Raw genomic sequence first — 24,598 nt, forward strand, 5'->3', positions numbered from 1 at the left:
TCTTGATCTCTTTTATTTTTAATTTCATTCGAATTTTTTATCTGGTCATCCCCTACTTTGTGCGTGCGTGCGTGCATGCATGCGTGTGTGTGTTAAGAAGAAAAGAAGTAAGAAAGGAAATTGCATTTACAGATGTCAGATCCATCCTGAAGGAAGCTTATAGTTTTCAGCACATAGTTTGCTGCATACGTCACTACATGATTAGGTTACTAATTAAAGCTGACACATTTATTTCTAAACTGTGACTCCATTTGATGAGTTCAAAGTTCTGAAAGGGACAGTGTTGAGAGGGATGAACATTTTTAAGATTCCATCAGGAATAAAACAGTTCTGACCAGCATTTTTTTGGGCTGGAAGTAAACAAACAGCCCAGAGAGCCGTTTCTGGCCAGATGCCTGGGGTGAGGGGGTTTTGAAAGAGGAGGATGGGTTTGAGGAGCAGAAGGGGTTTCTGAAGTTGACCCTGTTTGCATGTTTGTAAACTGGTAGCACTGGCTGCAGTCCAGTGGATTCCAGGCTGAGTCGTACAATGCGCCATTGTGTGTGTCCCCAATCCATTTCAATGCACTGCTGTTGCATACTGACAGAGTCGAATATATGTCCACCTACTGGCCAACATGGGCACTGCAGAGTCTGCTTCCAAAATGGACAACGTGAAGTAAGCCTTGTCGAATATGATTTTACCCATACTCAAAATTGGTCCTTTGCTTTTAAACCATCCAAGTGCACACACACATATTAAGTGAAGACGGTGAACATGCCCAGTGGGTAGCTATTGCTTCCAGCTGCCGTAGAGCAATTAGGGGTTAGTCGCCTTACTCAGGGGCATCTCAGCTGGGTATCGAAGATGGAGAAAATGCAGTTGATGCTTCCCATCTTATGTTCAGTACCATTAGGCCACAACTCACCCTGATCCCCCTCCTCAAAATCCCCTAAAACAATTTTGAGTGCCCAGAAAAGCACTACATAAATGTAATAAATTATTATTATTTTTTAGGCCTGTCACAATAATCAATATATCGATTTATCGCACAACACATGGAAATGACCTCAATCATTATTGGTGATGCAATATTTATCGCCCATACAAAAAACCAATTCTAGCAACATTTTAGATGATTGTGCAACATCTCTATCTCTATCAGAGGTGTCAGTGTCAGTATGGTTAAAAACACTATAGTATTTACTATAAATTACCATAGTATATTTTCATGTGGGTGTCTGGTAACTGAAAATAGATCTGGTAGCAGATATCGCAGCCTCTGTTATTGCACTTTTGCACTTTTCTGTTAACATTTGTTATTATTTATTTGTTTAGATATACAGTTTCACATTCTGATTCCAAGTGTTTAAATGACTAAAATTAAATGAAATATTCTTAAGAATAAAATATGATATGTTCTTTGGAGGAGTGTACTCGCATTGTGATGATATTATATTGTCATTCTGGCATTATATAATATTAGTGGCATAAAATGGTCTTCAAAAAAAAACAATCACAATATGTTTTAGTGCAATATATCATACAACAAAAATAGATATAGTGACAGGCCCAATATTACTAATATTGTTATTAAAACTCTTGTTTGATTTTGTTCACTTATTAGTCAAAGGTTTTTACAAAGTATATTTTGTGAATCTTTTTTCACTTCATAATTTAGACAAATTGAATTTTTTTTTTTTTTTGGTAGAAGAAAATGCTGTTTCAAAAACAATATTATGATATGAATAAAACTGTGAAACCACTGAAGGGGAGATTTATGGATTTGTGCAGGAGAATAAATACACCCTTTGAAAGTATTTACAGTTGAAATCAGAATTAATAAATTCCTTTGAACTGTTTTGTTTTTTAAATATTTCCCAAATTATGTTTAACCGAAAAAGAAAGTTTTCACAGTATGTCTGATTATATTATTTCTTCTGGAGAAAGTCTTATTTGTTTTTTTCTGCTAAAATAAAACCATTTTTAAAAAAAAAACATTTTAAGGTCAAAATGATTAGCCCTTTTAAGTTATATATATATATATATATATATATATATATATATATATATATATATATATATATATATATATATATATATATATATATATATATATATATATATATATATATATATATATTGATAGTCTTTAATTGATTTATTTGGGCTGTAAAGAAGTGTCTTGAAAAATATTTTGTCAAATATTATTTATTGTCATCATGGCAAAGATAAAATAAATCAGTTATTAGAAATGAGTTATTAAAACTAATATGTATAGAGATGTGCTCTAAACATCTCCAGAAACTTATCATCTCTAGAAACATCTCTCCGTTAAACAGAAACTGGGGGAAAAAATACACAGGGGCCTAATAATTCTGACTTCAACTGTATTGTGAGTGAAATCTACAGACATGGATTGAGCTAAAGTGTATTTTAGATGTTCTTTTTCCATCTGACTGAAAAAAAAAGCCCAAAATATCAAAATGCCTTCAAAAAAACACGGTTTTTGCCAACAATAGCTGTTTCCATCTATAAATAAATTAACATGCAAAACTGGAATATCGCATAAAAGACATGCAAATAATGCAGCGTTTCCATTCAACGAGTCAAAGAGAAAAAAATCGTCACTTCCTGATTATCTGGTGCAGTAAACTGTTAAAACTAAATTCACTGTGGTAGGAGAAGCTGCGTGAATCTTTTCTTTATGAACAGGTAGTAGCGTTTGAAGGCGTGAGATGCAGAGCACAGACGCTTTTGATTCTGGAGGTAATTAATAATCTAAAAATCACTAATGCTGAAATGGTTAAGACATTTTAGAATGACTAAAACAAAATTTTCCAATGTTTTACAATGTGCTCAGATGGCTGGTTTGTCCATTCACACACTTTTATCATCACATGATCTCTTATAACAAAATCACAAGACTTTTTTAATGCACATACTGGAATTTGTTCGGTAAAAGTGTTTCCATTGTAGTTTATGCACATCTTTTCTTATCGAATAAAAAAGTTTATCCTACTCATTTATTTTCAAAACTTAGGCGCATCTTAGCGTTTCCATCCTTTTTTATGCGCATCTCCAAAGTGCGTATAAAAATAGGTGGATGGAAACGTAGCTATTGTCTTTCCTTATCCCTCTTATCCAGTAAGAATGTAGTGCTTTCCTGTAAATTTTAAGTCCATTCCAGAGGTTTGGTCTTATCAGAAAAACTGGCTATGACTTCATTTATTGTCATGCAGAGGCGTTTGACTCATATTTATGTCTGTACGGTGCAGTTGACCCTCTGCATGCTAATTTTGCTTTTACTGTTTTCATATCTTCCATGTGCAGCACCGTCAGCAGCTCCAAAGAACTTTACCTTTGACCTCAGCGAGCAGCAGCTCACTCTGTCCTGGGCGACGCTGGAACAGGAGGAGCTTCGAGGAAGATTACTGGCTTATAAACTGCAGTGGAACCAAGGAGGAGAGAGTCAGGTACGTCATTAAGAAGAAAGGCACGATTACAGAGGAAGTTTTGCAACACTGACACTGTTGTTGAACTGAATTGAATCAGCATCGAGTCCGAACTGACCCGGATAATGACAATGAAGCTTTTTTGCTAAAATTAATTAATTTAATTTATGGATATTGTTATTAAATTAAATTTAATCCACACGTAATCTGAACTGAGCTGAGTAACACTATTTACACTAAATTGAATTTATGACACTGTTGTTGAACTGAACTGAATCAACAGCCAAACTGAGCTGAATAAAGACAATGAAGCTTTGTAGCTAAAGTGAATTCATTTCATTAATGGACATCATTATTAAACTGAACTGAATTAACATTGAGTCTGAACTAAGCTGCATAATGACAATGAAGCTTTGAAGCTAAATTGAATTAATTGAATCAACACTGAATCTGAACTGAGTTACACTATTTACACTAAACACTAAATTGGATTTAGGACATGGTTGTTGAACTGAACTGAATCAACACTGAGTCCGAACTGAGCTAAATATTGATAATGAAGCTCTGAGCTAAACTGAAACAACTTCATTAATAGACTTTCACCGTTTGAGGTGGGGAAAAGGAGTGAGGACTCAAGTGCAAGGAAATGATGGGTATTTATTGATAAAAAAGAAAAAGAAAAACAGCAAAACAAACTACCCCGAGGGGGAAAATATTAATAAAACAAATAAACAAACAAACAAACCAACAAACTAGACTGGACAGGCTGGCAAACTGGAAAACAGGACAAGACAGGAAATGATGACATCTGATGACGAACTGGCACAGGACAGCAGACATGAGGAGATTTTATGCAGACGTACATTAACACAAACAGATGAACATAATTAACTAATAATGGGGTAACAAGGAGGGTGGGACTAGACAATAGACGGGAGAGCGCATGACACAAAGAGACATCACAAGCCATGCGCTCACATAAAACAGGACAAGAACATGCAGCCAATGAGAGAACTCATTAACCGCATGTTCATGACAACACAAGCACGACACTGAAGCACACGACAAAAGCACGTGACCACAATGTAAACATAGAGCCATGTGCTTTCACAACAGACGCAAGACACGAGCGCACGATAGATAAACACCTTACCGGGCGCTCACACATATGCAACGTGCATGCTTCATCTCAGCGTCAACCAAAACCGAAAGCAACTAGACGAAGACGCTGAGAATGAAGCAGCACGATGCTGACAGAACAACACAAACACGAGTACAGAAACAAGTGCTCGACCCAAGAAAACTCGAGCAGAGCACAACAGGACAGGACTAGACATGACTAGTGTCCGGACTCTGCCACCAAAACAAGAATTTACATGACCAGAGTGGCAGAACCCTGACATAGACATCATTATTAAACTGAATTGAATCAATGCTGAATCTGAACCGAGTAACACTATCAACACTAAATTGAACCTTGCAAAATTTCCAAGTTTTATTGAGCTAAACAGCATCAACATCTAATCTAATTTAATCTAATTTAAGCTGAACGATGACACGGTTTTCCTCTGTGAACCTCCTCTTATCTAAATTAGACATTTTTTGATGAACTTTGAAATATTGTCACTATTATTCAAGTAAACTGAATCAACAATGAATCTGAACTTCTCCAAATAATAGCACATTTTCTTGTAAAGCTGCATGATAGCTAAATTTAGGTGATTAATTTGCAACATCGACACAATAATGACTTGACAAACAATTAAGTGAAATAGTTAGTTCAAGTTTTTATCATTTATGACAAAAGGGCTATTCAATTGCCGGCCCACGGGGCAATTTGTTCCGGCCCTCCAAATAGTGTGACCAAGACATCAAAAATAAATTCAGTTCAGTCGAAAAATGTCCGCTATAGTTATGATTAAAATTAATTAACTAAAAAAACTAATTAATTTTGTTAGTTAATAATTAATTAACTAACAAAATTAATGTTGTCCTTAGATGCTGACTAGACATAATTTTGGTCATCACGACCTAAATTTAACCTAGTATTAACGTTTTTGAAATTATATGTATGTCTGCTGGGTAGCTGCGTTGGAATGAAATATAAAGCAATAACTGATATTTTTAAAAATAAAAACCCCTAAATTTGTGAAAACATTTTTACTCTCAGTTGAGGTGGTTTTTTTACATAAAGGGGTAGGGCAAATAATGGGAGATTGAACCCCTGATATTGATAATATGTCTTTTTGATTTCATTTGATTGTCTTTTTATCACTTTTAAGAGCTCCCACTTCAATTCTAGACATCTATTTTTATAGGATCCCTTACTGTTTAAGGAGAATGTTGCCCATCTTTCGGGTGCAGGGCGCTTCTTTAACGCCACCTTCCAGGTTGCAGCGTGCACAATGGCAGGATGTGGCCCGTGGAGTCAGCCTGTTCTTGTTATGCCTGTGTCAGGTCAGTCCTCTATCATTGTCTCTCCTCCTGCTGTTTAGAGGTGGGAAATCTGCTGTCACTGCAGCTTTTTTTTGTGACCACAATTTTACATAATGCACCTCTCTGAGAGCCGGTGTGTGATCATTGGCTGTTGGTGATTATGCAGGAATGGCATCTCTTCAGGCACTTTTGAGCAGAAGTGGTGTTTAACGCTCTTGTTGTCTGCTTTCAGCCATGCAGGCTCAGACACAGAGGGGCCACATGTGGGTGGGCCTGCTTTTCGGGCTTCTTGTGGCCACCATGGTGGGACTCTTGTTGATTGTATTGATACGAAACCGAGGCAAAGAGACACAGTTTGGGTATGTTTTTCAATTAACATTTACTGCCTAAAGGCTTCTTTCCACATGGTGTTAAAGTGGTAGTTCACCCAAAAATGAAAATTACCTCATTATTGACTCTCCCTCGTGAGGTTTTAAACCTTTCTTTTATCCGTTTAACACAAAAGAAGATATTTTGAAAAACGTTGGTTAATGGCACCCATTGACTTCCATAGTAGGAACAAAAATGCTATGGAAATCAATGGGTGCTATCAACAAGTAAAGGGTGAGTAAATTCATTCATTTTCCTTCGGCTTAGTCCCTTTATTCATCAGGGGTTGCCACAATGGAATGAACCGCCAACTTATCCAGCATACGTTTCACGCAGCAGATGTCCTTCCAGCTGCAACCCATCTCTGGGAAACATCCATACACACTCATTCAAACACATATGCTATGACCAATTTAGCTTACCCAATTCACCTATAGCGCATGTCTTTGGACTGTGGGGGAAACCGGAGCACCCGAAGGAAACCCACACAAACATGGAGAGAACATGCAAACTCCACACAGAAATGCCAACTGACCCAGCTGAGGCTCGAACCAGCAACTTTCTTGCTTGGAGGTGATTGTGCTACCCACTGCGCCACCGTGACGGCCTTACATAGACATTTGGGCATTAATAAAATGTAGTCGATGGCTGGAGGAATAGGAAAATCCAGGAGCTCTCCACTCCCAGCAACAGTCGCAGCAAAAATAAACTTCTCAAACTCTGCTGGACGTTCTCTTTTTATAGCTCTTCGCGAGCAGCAGCCAATCAGAAACTGGACCATATTGACAGGAAAGCCTATGGGATAAGAAAAGGCAACGCAAGAAGGCAAGACAAAAAAAAAATACACATAAATTCACAATAAAGATAAATAGATAAATTTTAGTCGTAACATTACTATATAATATGTGTTAATAAAATTACATCAGTTGAATACTATGAAAATGTAGTGATTCATAGGCAAAATTTATTATTATTGAGTAGTATTTCCCACTACTAAATGATCAGAATTGGGGCTAATTTAGCCCTCGTCGTGGCTGATGCCGAAGCTGTTGCGTACCTCTCAAAAAATTTAATTACACGTCGCAGCGACACATAGCGCAAGCTCTGTGATTGGTCGGCTTGGTATCGCTGACAAGTGTGGGGGCGGTGCTGAGAGCCATGAGCCTGATGGAGCGAGTGTTTACAAGTGTGGAGCCTCATGAAGTAGCTCCAGATGGAAACTTTTGTTTTCCTTATGTTTAATGTTGTTGCATGTCTGCCCATTCTTGCGTCTGAATGAGCGGGTTCTAGCTCTAAGAAAAAAACAAAACACCTGTGACAAAACTTGACACAGAGGAACATAAACACCTGCCAGCTAGCATTTTATAAGTATTATTGCAGAGCAACACAAACAGCACGCAGAAATATAAATGCACAGCTACTCGCAAGCTAGGCGCCGTGGGTGATGCCGATCACTGACGCAGAAGTATAAACCAGCCTTTATTGTTATATTATGTGCCGAAAGTTTCATAATGCACATATACATATAAGAACATTTTGATTTCATTTGATTTATTTATATAATCAGAATTGTTCCTCAATACAAGCATTTTATTTTTAAAAAATGTGTCTGCAGGTCTGAATGAATCATGCTTAATTTATAAAATAGGTGGTTCATTCTGCTGTGGCGACCCCGGATTAATAAAGGGACTTAGCCGACATTTATAAAATATTGACATCAAATATAGTGACTTTAATTATATGTTCTAAATTCTTGTCATGTTGTAGTTTGGGTAGTTTATTTAGGATTTATTTCCAAAATGATGTTTAAAACAGTAATATATGAGTATTTTTTTCATGTTTTCATTGTTTATGTGTAGGTCTGCATTCGCAGCTCAAGGAGCGGAAGTACCGGTTTCCTTCACAGCTGCAAGGTCCTTCAACAGGCAGTTCCCCGAGCTCCCAGAATCCACATGTTGGTGCACATGTTACTCTTACATGCATGACTGCTCTTGCATTGACATCCCACCATACATGTTTGACAGGAAATTAAATAACATTTCGACTCTGTTTCCCTCTAGTGGACAGTCTGGGAATCAACAGTGATTTGAAGGCCAAGTTACAGGATGTTCTCATCTCCGAAAGGCTCTTAACTCTGGGACGCATGCTAGGAAAAGGTACATCATGATTTGGATGTTCGTTTAAGTCTCTTTTGTTGACATTTTGTTTAGAGTGTTTTCAAAGCTCCGGTGATGTAGTAATTTATTTTAAGCTGACACCTCACAACACATGCATTTTATGATGCATTTGTTAAAGCGAGAAGAAAAAAGTTCCCTCCATAGATAAAAATAATTAGAATTATACTATTTATAGTATAAAATAAGCATGTTAGAAGCAGTATGGTGGCTCAGTGGTTAGCACCGTCAACTCACAGCAAGAAGGTCGCTAGTTCGAGCCCCGGCTGGGCTAGTTAGCATTTCTGTGTGGAGTTTGCATGTTCTCCTCGTGTTTGTGTGGGTTTCCTTTGGGTGCCCCCACAGTCCAAAGACATGCACTATAGGTGAATTGAATAACCTAAATTGGCCGTAGTGTGAGAGTGTATGGGTGTTTGCCAGTTCTGGGTTGCAGCTGGAAGGGCATCCAAATGTAATCAAAAAGAAAACCGTTTGTTCACTTGTAAAAATAATTGCACAATACTGCAATTTTTACTGCACTTTTATCAAATGAGCTCAATCTTGGAGTGTTCGAACTATACCGTGGCCTTTGGGGTAGCCCACTGTTTTTTTCTAACGGGGGGTCGCTATGATCTTGAGAGTCCCTTGCCACAATGATGTAGGCTATATCACACACAGGATCCCTGTCCTTAAACAGCAATGTATAAACAAAAATCTATAAATATAAAACTAATATTTATATAATTGTACTTAATATTACAAAGTAGACTTAATAAACAAAACACCACGATAGTTTCGGTTTACTTTCTTGCTAAAAAGCAATTGTTTTCCCATCAGTAACTTTCTTTAACCCTTGAAAATATCTTATTTTTGCATGCACAAACAACAGCAGCCTAAACAACAGAACATCCTTGTCTAATTTTACCTGCAGTGCTTTTGTGAGAGGAATACACTCATTTATATAAAACCAACAAACACAAATATGTTTCACTTGACAATAAAATAAATAACCTCCTCATGTAGCCTATCATTTTTTTATTCGCTCTATAAATTCAAGATGATGGCAACAAGGACAGCATTATGCTTTTTTATTTTACATAGACCTGGAGAACGTCATGGGATCTCACTTTCACTCCGGTAAAACACAATTGTGAATTGGAAAATTAAAGAAACTGAAGGAGGTTCTGTTTTGTTCTGTTTACCTGCTTTCAGCTTAATTGTCCAACATGTTTACACCAATGTCACGGTGTTAAAAAGAACATTGTATTGGCCTACTGCAGGGATCACCAAACTTGTTCCTGGAGGTCCGGTGTACTGCATATTCCAGCTCCAACCCTAATCAAACACACCTGAACAAGCTAATCAAGGTCTTACTGGGTATACTTAAAACACCCAGGCAGGTGTGTTGAGGCAAGTTGCTAAACCCTGCAGGGCACCGGACCTCCAGGAACGAGATTGGTGACCCCTGGCCTACTGTATGAAGCAAATAAAACAAAACACAGTATCACGTCATTTGTTTGGGAAAATGAATAAGCAGTGTCTCAACGTCCATATGAAAGCATCTGGCTGTCAGTCTTTGACATGACTGGACTTTGCTCAGCGGTGCCCCCACACCTTGATGCTCATGACTAGAATAGCATGTGTAGTTATCTTTTTATTTTAAGTGAGGTGTAAATCGCCATCATGCATGCATGAATTCATATTTTTGCACTTTTACACATGATAATCCATGATCACATTACACAATATTGAAGCTCACGTCAAAATAACACATTGTCAGTATTTTTTGAGACCCCCCAAAATTTCACAAATCATGTTTTAAGAGGAGCCCATGCCTTCTTTAAGGGAGCCGAGCTCCCCCTAGCTCCCTAGTTCGCACCCTGCTTGAAGAGCATAAGGGACTTGCATAAATATATATTTGCAGATGAAGAGAGTGGAATTATACAATCTTAAAAAATGCATGTTAGAGAGATAGTTCACTTAAAAATGAAAATCTTCTCACTGTTTACTCACTCTTAACTGGCTCCAAAGCTGTTTGAGTTTCTGTTGAACACAAAGGAAGATATCCATAGTTGGAAAAACAAATACCGTCGAAGTCAGTGATGTTCATCAGAAGAAAAAAACTCAAACAGGTTTTGAACAAGTGAAGGGTGAATAAATGAACACATTTTTTTTGTCTGAACTGGAGAGATTGTATACAGGTTAACCCAAAGAATGAGCAGTCTGTCAGATGAAGAAGAGCCGGAGTCAGAGATTGAAATAAATAAATAAATAAATAAATAAAGTTTACTGAAGATAATTAGCAGTTTCATCAGCAGAAGCTAGCTTCAACACTCACAATGAGTTCCTAGGCCGCTCTGCTTACAATCACAAATCAATAACAATTATACTCTCACATAACATCAGTAACTGCGTCATACATAAAGGTGTTCTAACTTGATTGGTTAAAACAGAGATGTAATGTGTATTTATATAGCGCATTTATTGTGTAACGCCATACACCCAAAGCGCTTTATAATCATGAGGGGGGTCTCTCCACACCACCACCAATGTGCAGCATCCACTTGGATGATGCGACGGCAGCCACAGGACCAGCTAGCTATTGGTGGAGTGGAGAGACAGTGATGGAGCCAATTCGGTGGAAGGGGATGATTGGGAGGCCATGATCGCAAGGGCCGATAGAGGGACTTTGGCCAGGACACCAGGGTTACACCCCTGCTCTTTCACAAGAAGTGCCATGGGATTTTTAATGACCACAGAGAGTCAGGACCTCGGTTTAACGTCTCATCCGAAAGATGGCGCCCACTGACAGTGTAGTGTCCCCTTCACTTTTACTGGGGCATTAGGACTCACACAGACCACAGGATGAGCGCCCCCTGCTGTCCTCACTAACACCACTTCCAACAGCAACCTAGTGTTTCCTAGTGGTCTCCCATCCAGGTACTGACCAGGCTCAGCCCTGCTTAGCTTCAGTGAGTAACCAGTCTTGGGCTGCAGGGTGACATGGCTGTGGCCATGATAGACTTGAAAAATGTCCACGTGGGGTGCGTACGTACAATTCTGAACAATATCTTCAGCATATAAACATGAGATATCCACTAGACTGTTTAGAGCTGACTCCAGACCTGTGAAACGGATCCACAATCGAATAGAACACACACACTTAAATTGCAATCTGTTTTTTACCCAAGGCTGAGTGTACTCTCAGACGTTTTTATCAAAACTGGTTAAAGACGGTATAATTCAGGCAGTTAAATTCTTACTACACAAAGTCTATCCTAAATAAAAAGTAGTATCGCTTTAAAAGAACTAACCGTAAAATTAGCAAAATCACTTTAGACATTTTAGACAGTATTAACTCATAGAAATAACAATCGAAACAGTCTTCCCCCCTTCAGTTACACTCGAGGTCTCCGTGATCTCTGACCTAGTTTGGTGGCTCCTGAAAATAATTACAAAGAGACAAGCAAATGCACTGAACATTTTTATATTAAGCAATGTGTTAACTTTATTCATTATTCAATAATCATCTTTATTAAAAATAATGAGAAATAGGATGATGAGAAAAGGATAAACGTTGATCCATGCTGACATGGATTGGAAGGTAGAAATCGAAATCCTTCAGAACTATCCCTTTACTAAGGTTTAATGCTGTCTTAATAATTGGTGATGTTAAGAAAATATTAGTGAGCATGTGTGTTTTGTTTCTAGGGGAGTTTGGCTCTGTGAGAGAAGCTTTCCTCAAATCCGAGAACAACTCTGGGCAGAAGGTTGCTGTGAAAGTCCTAAAAAGTAAGCCAACAAAATCCTTGAATGTCTGTGAACCATTGATGTTGCTGTCGTTTCTGTTCAGTGATGCGTCTTTCTCTGTGCTTCTAACAGCGGACATTAATTCATCCAGTGACATTGAGCAATGCCTGAAAGAAGCTGCCTATATGAAGGACTTCCACCATCCCAATGTCATTCAGCTTATAGGTTAGTGGACACTGTTTTTGCTTTAAAGGGACGGTACACTCAAAAATGACCACTTTGTTATTATTTCCTCAGCCTTCACTTGGTCAAACATGTTTGAGCTTCATTTCACCTTCATTTCATTCACCTTCAAGCACAAAACAAGATCATTTTAGAATGATTTAAAAAACACCTACTTTGGATGTTAATAGTCACCGGTCTTCAACATTCTTCAAAATATCTTTTTTTGTGTTCGGCAGAAAACCGAGTAAAGGGAAAGGGAGAGTAAATAGTATTGAAAATGTTCGTTTTTAGGTGATCATTCCTTTAGATCAGGGGTGTCAAACGTACGGCACTTGGCTACCACTGCAAATATATTTTAAACCTGTAGGAATCCCTGCACACTGAGGTGATCTCATGAGGAACAGTGGCGTAGCGGACGGGCCCCGCGTGATTAGGGGGGCCCGCGTCGGCGCGATTTTCAATAATTGATAATCCGGCAACCGCAATAATCAAACTCTTGGGAACAACTGTGGTCGGAACCAAAGTTCACAGGTCTGTGTTCTCTGAACACCTCTCAAGCGGTGGACTACTTCATTCTGATTGCTTGCCGCCAATGTTGCCAACTTAGCGACTTTGTCATTAGATTTAGCGATTTTTCAGACCCCCCTAGTGACAAATCTAGCGACTTTTTTGTGTGTTATTGGAGATTTTTTTTTTAGACTGTCATTTGTCCATACTGTACCGTCCCTACTCTTCTCAACGAGCTGCGTGTGATGCCGCCGACCCCTCCCCCGCCTCACAGCACTGACAGGCGGCCCAGTCAGTCCTCTACAGCAGCTTCTCCCACCTGCAGCCCGAGAGCAGATCACCCCTCTGCATACCAGTGACAAATGATTTAGCACAGGCAGTGTGAAGGTATTTCCCTTGTACAGTCAAACCGATCTACTTCTACTTTATTTTAACAATTTAATTGGACCGTTTATTATTATTTTTGTTTACAATCACAAATATTTTAGTGACAGTTTCTGAATTTGTCTGAGTTTATTACATATGAGAGATTACTGCACATTCACTACACATCTATAATGACATGCTGTATTCAAACAGCAATACATTTAGTTAAATAAACATGCTTTTATAAAGTGTAGTGCAATTATAAATACCCCTTTATTAACCAAAGGCTGTTAAACAAACAGAAACGGTAGAACGTGATGACGTCAGTGATATGCAAATTGACGTATGACGCATCCATCCCCCCCAAACTTCATCAGGGGGCCCCGTCAGCGATCCCTGCAGGGGGGCCTCCGCATTTTGCGTTACGCCACTGATGAGGAAATGTAACTGTGTTTGTGATTTGTAATTTTAGGTTTTGTCAGTTTAGTGGCTATTTTGTACGAGTTCAGTCATATGAAAATGTACCATTTGAAAAAGAAGGCATGGTAGCCCCCCTCTCTCTCTCTCTCTCGGGGTCCGGCCCACTTGAGAACAGATTTTACTCCATGCAGCCCCTGACCTGAAATGAGTTTGACACCCCTGCTTTAGATTGATCGTTCTTAGTCATGGGGATCTCTATAGAAATGCAGCACAATCCGATCATATTTCCATCTGTTTCAAGCTATGAATATTTGGACCACATATAAACAGAACAAACACAAACTGTAAATCGTGGGCACTTCTGATCATATACTGTTTTTCAGTCATTTGAAATTATCATGTCCCTCTCAGAACTCCAATTCAGCGATGTTTACATTCATCTTGTGGATATTACTCAGCGATTTAGTCACTGATGACGGCATTAAAGCACAAGAGTGTCTGCTTTTATATTTGGCGATGGTTTCTTTTGCTTAGATTAATATGTGCTGGTAGGGAAAATCTATTTATTTAATTCTGACATTTATACTTCGATTTTGTGTTTCAATTTATACTTTAATTGCAGTTAGCCTGCAAATTAGATAAAAAACTATATAAAAGCATACAAATACATGACAGTTATAGGTGTCATAGATTGTTTTGGGTCAATGATGCTACCAATCAACACAAATACATACATTTCTCCTTTCTGGCTGTTCTTTCTATGAGTGAATTCATATAAAAAGGCAATTCAGTTTCAAGCTAAGAATATTTGGACTTTATATCAACAGAACAAAACAGAGATATGATCACAAACTGTAAATTGTGGGCCCTTGTGATCCATATACTGCACCCGCAGCCATTTTTCAGTCATTTAAACCTATCATGTACCTCCCAGAGCTCTAATTCAGCTATGTTTACATCTACAAACCTACTTTAAACTGTGTAAAACAACATACAAACACAATGACAGTTATAGGTACCATAGATTGTTATGGGTCAATGACAGTGGTGTAAACTACTCTAGTAAATGGACTTCGTTACTTTACTTAAGTATTTTTGGCTACTTTGTACTTGTACTTAGTATTAAAAATAAAAGCAACTTTTACTCTCTACTTGAATACATTTTTGATTGAATATATGTACTCTTTACTCCTCTACATTTGATCGGACCCTTACCGTTACATTGTGATTGTGCACAACAAGTCAGCATCTTTATCTACCATGGCTAATTTGTTGGGGACGGACGAGGCGATATCGCAATCCGCAGGGTGCTGAAAGTACTATTTGCTATTTATGAGCTAAATCACATGAACGTGAATTAGCAGCTTGCCTAATAAAAGGTGTTTAATTAGCAACATGACTGCAGCCAATGATAAAGCCGAAGTCGGCACATCAAGCAATGCCAGCACTGATGACCATCCATGTCCTTGTCTGAAAGAAATGTTTTCATTTGCCGATATGCAGAATGGCTCTTACAGGATGCAGTGTTTACTTTGTTTGCCACAAACAATGAAAATAAGTGCTTTTAAGAATTTATTGTCAAATTTGAGAAAACACATTGAAGTAAGAGTCTATTTAATGTTAATCTAATGTGAATTTAGTGAATTTAATACAGTTACTGCTATGGCAAAAACAACTGCGACATGACAAGAGTATGTTTTAGCTAATTGTTTTTTGTGCGACGTGAACAAATGTATTACTGAAATTATACATTTTGCATCAGGTGCATTTAGCTGTGTGATGTATTTTTCATTAAATTTATATGTAGTTTACTAAGTTGAAAAATAACAATGCTCATCTTTGTTTAATTTTAATACAGTGAAAACATCCTAATCAACTTAAAAAAATACTTAAAATAAAAGTATTGCCCACCTCTGAGACTGAGAGGTGAATCACATGAAAGTCAGCACTGAATCCTTTTTTACTACATTTTACTTTTTTTTTTAATTGTTTGTGCCTTTTTTGAACATTTAAGTTTGACTGAGACTTTTTGTTCTTTTTTTTATCTATTTTATTCTACAATTTTGAATCATTGAGGTGTTCAATTTAATTTCTACATTAGGAAATAAAACCTTTCTTGGTGTTCTTTGAGCCTACATTCAGTATGAGTAAAATACTTAAGTTCTTTCAAAATCGGAAACTTTAATACTTTTACTCAAGTTTTATTGGAATTGGTGACTTGTAACTTGTAATTTTTAAAGCAAGGTATCTTTACTTTTACTCAAGTATGGTTTTCAGGTACTTTTTACACCTCTGGTCAAAGATGCTACCAATCAGCACAAATACATGCATTTCTTCTTTCTTACTGTTCTTACTATGAGGTAATTCATTAGAAGCACAGCCCAGAAGTGTCTCCTCATCGGTTGGTATAGCTATATCTTATTGCACAACAATTATTCAGCTTTTTGGCTTAAAAAAGAGAAATCACTCAGCCTGTGATTTGGCAGTCAGTGGGAGAGAGTAATTTATCGCACACCAGGGGTGGTGTTCCCCTAATAGTGTGGAAAGCACCAAAGCTAATCTCCGAGAGTCCCTTTGCATTTTGACATATAAATGATTAAGCAGGGTTTACTAAAGTTGTGCTATGATGAATCAATTTCCCAGGTGTGAGTTTGCACAGAAGAGCCCAGCAGCGTCTGCCTGTTCCTATGGTCATCCTGCCCTTCATGAAACATGGAGATCTCCACACGTTTCTTCTCATGTCTCGTCTCGGAGATGAACCTTTTGTACGTTTTGTCACCTTCTCTCACACACAACCATTTCAGTTCATCAGTCTATCAGTCATTTCTTCACATCTATCATATGCATCTTTAGGTTGTTGCATGTGTGTTCTAATAATATTATAAATGTTTGTATATGTCTGAAATATGGGTGCATGATATTTGAAAAAAAAAACATATACAGTGGGGGGAAAAATATTAAACATGTTATTTAAAACATAAAACGTATTTCTAAAGGTGTTGTTGACTTGAAATTTTCACCGGATGTTGGTAACAATCAAAGAAATTCATATATGCAAAGAAATCAATATTAATTAGTTTACAAATGAAGTTCTGTGTAATAAAATGAAATGCGCAGAAAAAAAATTGTTGAACACATAAAGAAAGAAAGGTGTAGAAAGGCAGTGAAAGCCCAGTAAGCAGCTGAAATCTCTCAGTAGTTCTTCAGCAACCCTCTGCCCTTCAACATTGTAAATGAATATTTGCTTCTTCAGTGCAACATCTACATTACCACAGGATGGACATTTCAGCAAGACAACGATCCAAAACACAGCAAAGAAACTCAAATGCTTTCAGAAAATCAAGCTGTAGAATGGCCCAGCCAATCACCTGACATAAATCCAATAGAGAATACAACTTAAAGATCAGATTTGATAGACGAGACCCACAGAACCATCAAGATTTTTACATTCTGTTAAGGTCTGTGAAAGAAATGTGACTTAATTGTGACTCCATATGAGAAGCATCTTTAAGCTGCTGTCACCAAAAAAGCCTTTTATATAAAGTATTAAATACATTTCAGTAGTTCAGTTCTTTCTCCTTCTGTCATTCCGTTGTTATTACACATAACTCATTTACAGATTTCATTTGTTTTATCTTTATGATGGTATTGTTTGGGCTTTTACCAAAATCTGGTTCAATTTCATGTTAACAGCTCCTTTTGAAATATTATTCCATAGAAAAAAACATGAGGTGTTCAATACTAATTCGCCCTACTGTATATTGTAATAAGCATAAATTTGAGCAGATGACTTGAATAGTTCTATGTGGAATTAATTCATTTTAGAACGATTGGGATGATGATGTAGGGGAGTACATATGCATAAAATATAGTAAACAAGCTTAGATAAATATAATAGAGTAAAGATACAAAATATATAAACAGTGCTTTATGATTTTCTTAGCAGTCTAACAGTATTCAGGTACAAAAATTAAATAATCAAAGGTAATATACACCAGGGATTCTCAACCTTTTTAACTTTGAGGTCCATTTTTTTTCTCCAATCAATTTTTTTCTCCCAATGTTATTGGGAGAATGCTGACAGGAACAGTGAACAACTCCGCCAGAGCACGTCTGGAGCTCAAATGGAAGTTTATTTTACTTTCTATGGCAGAAACGCCATTGAGGCTCGCTAGATCCTCCTGTATAGCGCACGTCCATTATAAAACACTCACAGGACATTCATTTGGACAACTATACAAATATATTAAATAGTTCACACAAATATACACAAAGAGAGACTTTCATTTTCACTTCAAGCATAGTTCGTGAATGACCAGACTTACGTGTGCTAGTTGCAGATGCGATCATGTGGCTGTTTTTGTAAAGGGTTTGAAGTAATTAATCAGAGAACAGGAGAAAATGCATTTCTTCAATCATTTTAATATAGCATATCCAATCATTAAAGTATAACATAGAGAGTTAATTTCTCACGGCCATCTTAAGGATCGCTGAGGCCCACTAGTGTAGGATCCCTGATATACACCATATTCAAACATATAATAAACACTATGGGCCCTATCATACACCCGGCACAATGCGGTGCGCGGCGCATTAGTCTTTTGCTGTAGTTTCAGCTTGGCGCAAGAGTGGTTTTGAGGCGTTGCGCTACGCTGTTTAAATAGCAAATGCATTTGCGCTCAAATGTGCGCCCATAGGCGTTGTGGTCTAAAAAGGGAGGCGTTCTGAAGCGCACTGCTGGTGTGTTGCTATGTTGAGAAACTATAATAGATTTTTCAATAGACCAAAACAAACCCGGTCTAAAGTCCCGCGCAGAGTTGCGCCTTGCTTACACACTGCTTAATACACACAGAGGAAGAGTATTGTAGAGCAATACGCAAATATCTTTACATATGAAAAAACTTAAATATTAAGGATATATATATAGGATGTAATAAGAATAGATATAGAATATAAATATAAAGGATTAAAATATTACAAAACATATTATTTTCTAGCCTACATAAATATAAAAAAAAACACTGCTTTCATGCCTTCTTCTCGGGAGGCTTTTTCAGTTCATTCATAATAATTTGCTTTTGTATAATGTTATTATTATTAGCAGTATTATTTATTATATCCATATTTATATTTGTTTTATTAAAAAACAAGCTTAGATTAGGCCACCTGCAGGTTTTAGACCATATGGAGCACAGCATGTGTTTTAGGATATAACTCAGGTTTTTGAGCACACTTCGTTCTTATTGTTCATTTATTCGTTTGCTGGAAATTAGAACTGAATTTAGAAATAGTTTTGAAACAAATCTTTGTGCTTAACAAACGAAATTAATTATTTATAGACTAATTGATGTCTGTGCTTAAAGGTTTCCCTATCCACGAGAGCGAAAGTGAAAGTAGATCATTTATCTCTCATTCTCCCACGGTAGATGCTCTGTTTAACTGTTTTCTGTTAAACTAAACTGTTAACTGTTAACTGTTTGCTTGTAAAATGCTCAGTTTTTCCACTTAAACTTACTTTAAGTCATGTAAATAGCAAATGCGCTTATGGCGCGACGCAGCTGGCTCTTAAAGGGAATGGGAGATGAGAATCTGATTGGTTTATTCTCAAAACACATTAACTCATTAAGAAAATAACTCAACCCTTTTAGACCATGCGCCACGGCGCAAAGCGGATTTTCCCGTCCTTAAATTAGAAAAAATGCATTCTGACACGCCCTGAAAGCGTTTGCACCCTGCATTTTGCGCTTTGCGCATGGACCGTCAAAATAGAGCCCTATATTTTTCATCGTTTGAACAATTAAATACATTTCATCTTTGTTAAATCTACTAATGTTATTTTTAGTGCCCGTATGCTTTAAACTGTTGAAATCTCTTGAAAACAATCTCACAGGTCATAAAACACATGCAAATGATGACCTTTTACTCTATTATGGTTCCACTTTACAATCACTCCACAAGTCACATGTTCCGAAGTGCTGTTTCTTGTCAAATATAACTCTGATGTGAATCATTGCAATGATGATGCTGAAGAAAAGCCCTATTCTGAGGGTGATTCTTGTTTTGTTTGTTTGTAGACTGTTTCTCAGCAAATTCTCATCCAGTTCATGCTGGATATCGCTCGAGGGATGGAGTATCTAAGCAACAAAAACATCATCCATCGGGATTTGGCTGCGCGCAACTGCATGTGAGCTCATGTTTATGTCAACAACACTTTTTACATGTATTATAGATGCATTATAAATCATTTGTGCTGATGATTAACCACAAACTGATCCTCAATTTTAGGTTGAATGAAAACATGAGCGTATGTGTAGCAGATTTTGGTCTCTCGAAGAAAATCTACAGCGGTGACTACTATAGGCAAGGCTCTGTCTCCAAATTGCCTGTAAAGTGGATTGCTTTGGAAAGCCTGGCTGATAATGTCTACACAACACAGAGTGATGTGGTAATAAACAAATCTATACGCAACATATCTTTCTATATGCACTTTTTGTATTTCTAGGTGAGATGAATTTTACTATACAGTGCTCAGCATATATAAGTACACCCATTTTGAAAATGAATATTTTTATCCATTTCTCAGTGAATATAGGTCATATATATTGGTGCATTTGAACAAAAGTGATTTATTGAACAGATATATGTATTAAAATAATATTTTATTCACATCTTTAGAAATAGAAAGATTATACATTTTAAATTAAAGATTACAAACTACAAAATTTTAACAAATTTTTTCTTTGTTTCTGTTGATTTTTGTTCTTTCTTTAAATTGCATATTACATTTTTTCCTAACATATAAATTTAAGCTATACATTTTTTGACCATTATCATAAGTTACTTTATTAGATTAGCTCCAGATTTGGCTCCAGTACTGACTAATCTAATGTATATGCACACATATATATATATATATATGTCCTGCATAGTTTAGCTCCAACATTTTTCAACACACCTGCCTAAAAGTTACTTTTATTCAACCTGTAAGTTTTTTTTGGACTGGAAATGACACAGGCGTCGCCCAAAAGATAATAAGATGATGCACACGAGTCATCATTGTGAAAATAAATATTTCTCAGATTTATTTACATTTGAACAAAAACTTTCAGTCAGAACGTGCCAGGAGTATAAATAATTTTGGGCCTAACTGTATATAAATATATAGAGTTATAAAATTTTATATATATATATATATATATATATATATATATATATATATATATATATATATATATATATATATATATATATATATATATATAGTTTTAATATTTATTTCAGTAATATTATTGAATAATAGGCAACTGTTTAAATGTTAATATAACTGAATAGAATACTACTTGTAGTATTGTAATATTTTCTTTTTAATACATAATATATTCTCTACTATATGTAATATATTCTGTCTTTTATTGGATGTATTATATATATATATTACTTGTTCAAACTACTTAATTAAAATGAGCTGAAACAACACAACTCTTGAGATTTCATTTTAACAACTTATTTTTTATGTTCTGTCGACATAAATTTGTTAAAAGTGTTAACTTAATCAATTTGTGTTGGGACAACATGAATAAATTTTTTCAAACCCTGCAATTTTTACAGCGTATAAGAGACTTTCTGTAGCTTTGTTTACCAAACAAGTGGTTCGAATTGGATTTTGATTGTAAACCTTTAATAAAAATGTACCTAGTTTTCTATTTTATGTGTTAGGATTTCAACTTCTTCAAAATCTCTCTGTAAATTTACAGATTTTATTTATTTATATATTTATTTATTTGTTTTACAAAATTATGTGTAGAAATACCAAAAAAGTCTGAGATTCTGTTTGGTCCTAGTCATTACATTACATTACATTACAATTTTTGACAACAGAATCTAGTATATTAGACAGCTATGTAATAGTCTATTATACTAGGTTTTGTAATATGTTTAGCCTTTGTTACTGACCTGTCTTGTGTTTTTTTTTTTTTTTGTTTAAAGTGGGCGTTTGGTGTGACTATGTGGGAGATCATGACTAGAGGTCAAACACCTTACCCAGGAGTGGAGAACTCTGAGATCTACGAGTATCTTATCAAGGGAGAAAGACTAAAGCAGCCGCCGGACTGCCCTGCTGACATGTACGTTTTAATTGTTGGGGTTTGTAAAATATCCCAAATTTTTTTTTAAGAGTTTTTTTTTTGGGTTTAACTTAATTGTTTTATGTTCAATTCACTTAATTTAGTAAAAGCTAATAAGTTAACTTGGTTCCTTCATGTTACACCAACACAAATCGATTGTGTGGAACCCCACATTTTTACAGTGGTCCTTAAAACCACAAAATATTTTGATGCTCATTGATCCACTTGACCAACTATCCCACATTTTCTCCCTTTCAGTTACGAAATCATGCACAGCTGTTGGTCTCCAGTGCCTAAATGCCGCCCCAGTTTCCAGCACCTCATTGACCAATTGGAGCTCCTGTGGGCGAAGTTGAATCCTGCTCCTGTAAAAGAGCCATTGCTGTATGTCAACCTTGAGGAGGAAGATGGAGAACAGGCTAATAGCGGGACCCGGAGCAGTGAGGAGCCCTCATGGGGCGTCCCGTGGCAGTGTGCAGGTATTGAGGAAGACGAAAAAGATTGGTTAATGGTGTCATCGGGAGCTGCTCTTGCTATTGGTGGAGATTACCGGTACATCATTGGCCCGTCTGTTAGCGCCATTGATGAAGAGAGCAGACATTCTGACGACGGACTATCGGAGGATATCAGGGAAGAAGAAGAGGATGTTATTATTAATGTGTGATTTATACTGTTGAAGTCTGAATTATTAGCCCACCTGTTTATTTTTCCCCTAATTTCTGTTTAACAGAGAGGAGATTTCTACAACACATTTCTAAATATGATAGTTTTAATAACTGATTTCTTTTATCTTTGCCATGATGACAGTACATCATATTTGACTAGATATTTTTCAGGATACTAGTATTCAGCTTAAAGTGCATTTAGGGGGCTTTCACACCTGCCTTATTTAGTTCGATTGAATCGCACTAGAGTTTGTTTCCCCTTTTGGTACGGTTCGTTTGGGCAGGTGAGAATGCCGTACTCGAGTGCGCACCAAAAGCGGACCAAATAAGCGTACCGAGACCTGCTTGAAGAGGTGGTCTTGGAACGCTTTCAAACGAACCCTGGAGCAGCTGCTTTGTTGTGAGAATATGATCCGTACTAAAACAGGTCCAACCGCAAAAATTACTGCGCGTTTTGGACTAATTCAGCTGCAGTAGGCCGATGCGCTGTGCATTATGGGATATGGAGGAAAAATATTTGTTGACAGCGCTTTACCAACAGAGAGAGAGAGAGAGGGTAAAACATTATCTGATGGATCGTTGGTAATATTTCCGCAAGATGACCATGTCGCAATTTAGCTAAATTAATTCACGCCTCCTCCTGAAGTGATGAGCGATGCATTAAACACTGTTTTCCAGCCGTGGCCGCGCTTCATTTTCGTAATGTATAGTTTGTCTAAAGCAGGGATACAATCAGCCAGCGCAGTCGTCCCTCCAGAGTAAAAGGTTTTGTTTACCTGCGGGAGTTCACTGGCATTTTCCTGCACGTGAATTCTGACCAATCAATAAGCAGTTTAGGAAATATGTTCAACAACATCTGGCCAATGAGAGATGTGGATTTTGTCAGATGACTGCATTTTGGTTCGTTTCAACTGGTTCGGTCCAAAGCCAGCAGTGTGGTGTGAAAACGATCCAAAGACGGCAGAAGATGCAGCAATGTATCATTTATTACCCTTGGTCCAGACCAAATGAAGCGAACTACAAATGTGAAAGCACCCTTTAAGACTTAACTAAGTTAATTACAACCCAGTTCTGATTATGTACCCCTACATACATTTCTGGAGAGTGCCAAATTTTTGTTTGTTTAAGTGCAGTTTTTGTTTTCCACGAATCCACCAGAGGCCGCTGTGTATGCTTTTTCAGATCTCAAATTTCTCTTGCGAGTGCCATTTGCGCCTGCTGTTCTCGGGTAAATCCACCAGAGGCCGCTGTCGACTGAATAACTGATTAACTGACCGATCCTCCACCCCCTTCTCTAAACCCAACCAAAAGTGTTTTAAAAAGCACCAATTGACCAACGTCTACCCCCTTCCCTGAACCCAACCCCAGTGTTTTCAAAAGCAATCTAAAAAAGAAAAGCCCTTACCTGATTTTTACGATTTTTTCAGATTTTACCACATTCTCACTTGCTATTTACTTGTTTATTTTATCCTTTGGGGTTTATCTCTCCTGCTTTCTGGAACCGTTCTTCACCGGACTCGAACCCCGCTGTCGCGGTCATTTCCTCTTTGCGTCTCAAGTCAATGTCAAGCTACCGAACAAACTGGTAACAACAGAAAAGCCGTCCACATGGAGGTAAGCAGTCAGCAGCTAAGCGAGAAAAGGCATAACTCCGCCCGTAGCGTTGGTTCTAAAGACAAAATGCAGCCATATGTACTTCTGGCTACATGATTCGTGATCCCCAAAAAACGTATATAAGGCTACGTTTTCAGAATGAGCCTATGTTGGTTTATTAGTTTAACAAGTTAAGGTCAAAGCTGCTTAACAAAGAAGTTATGGTTAATTGAAACTGTGTCAGTCCGGTTTTCACAGTTTAGTTCAGTTCAGGATAGTTTAATTTTCACAGCTGAAAGTCAAAACAATAGCTATGTTTCTATCCAACTATTTTATGCGCATTTTGGATGTGTGCATAAAAAACAGTTGATGGAAACGCCAAGATGCCCATACATTTTGAAAATGCACATAAAAACATATTCGCATAACTGAGTTGGATAAACTTTTTATTCGATAAGAAAAGATGCGCATAAACTACGATGGAAACACTTTTACTGCACAAAATCCAATATACGCATTAAGAAAGGTCATGTGATTTTGTTATAAAAGATCATGTG

At 37.1% G+C, this 24,598-nt stretch overlaps 1 protein-coding gene across 1 annotated transcript in view; it reads left to right on the top strand.

The window, feature by feature from the left end:
- tyro3 (TYRO3 protein tyrosine kinase) overlaps positions 1-23,137 on the top strand; it is a 52,142-nt gene extending 29,005 nt beyond the window's left edge. The window contains exons 8-19 of the mRNA NM_131432.2: positions 3,313-3,455; positions 5,753-5,891; positions 6,103-6,229; positions 8,099-8,193; positions 8,300-8,395; positions 12,104-12,184; positions 12,275-12,367; positions 16,304-16,425; positions 19,735-19,844; positions 19,946-20,105; positions 21,647-21,783; positions 22,042-23,137. Of these exons, the coding sequence (NP_571507.2) occupies positions 3,313-3,455; positions 5,753-5,891; positions 6,103-6,229; positions 8,099-8,193; positions 8,300-8,395; positions 12,104-12,184; positions 12,275-12,367; positions 16,304-16,425; positions 19,735-19,844; positions 19,946-20,105; positions 21,647-21,783; positions 22,042-22,447 (1,709 nt within the window). The 3' untranslated portion in view covers positions 22,448-23,137. The remainder of the gene's footprint in view (positions 1-3,312; positions 3,456-5,752; positions 5,892-6,102; positions 6,230-8,098; positions 8,194-8,299; positions 8,396-12,103; positions 12,185-12,274; positions 12,368-16,303; positions 16,426-19,734; positions 19,845-19,945; positions 20,106-21,646; positions 21,784-22,041) is intronic.
- The last annotated feature ends 1,461 nt before the right edge of the window (positions 23,138-24,598 follow it).

Source organism: Danio rerio, chromosome 17, assembly GCF_049306965.1.
Source record: "Danio rerio strain Tuebingen ecotype United States chromosome 17, GRCz12tu, whole genome shotgun sequence".
Lineage (NCBI taxonomy): Eukaryota > Metazoa > Chordata > Actinopteri > Cypriniformes > Danionidae > Danio > Danio rerio.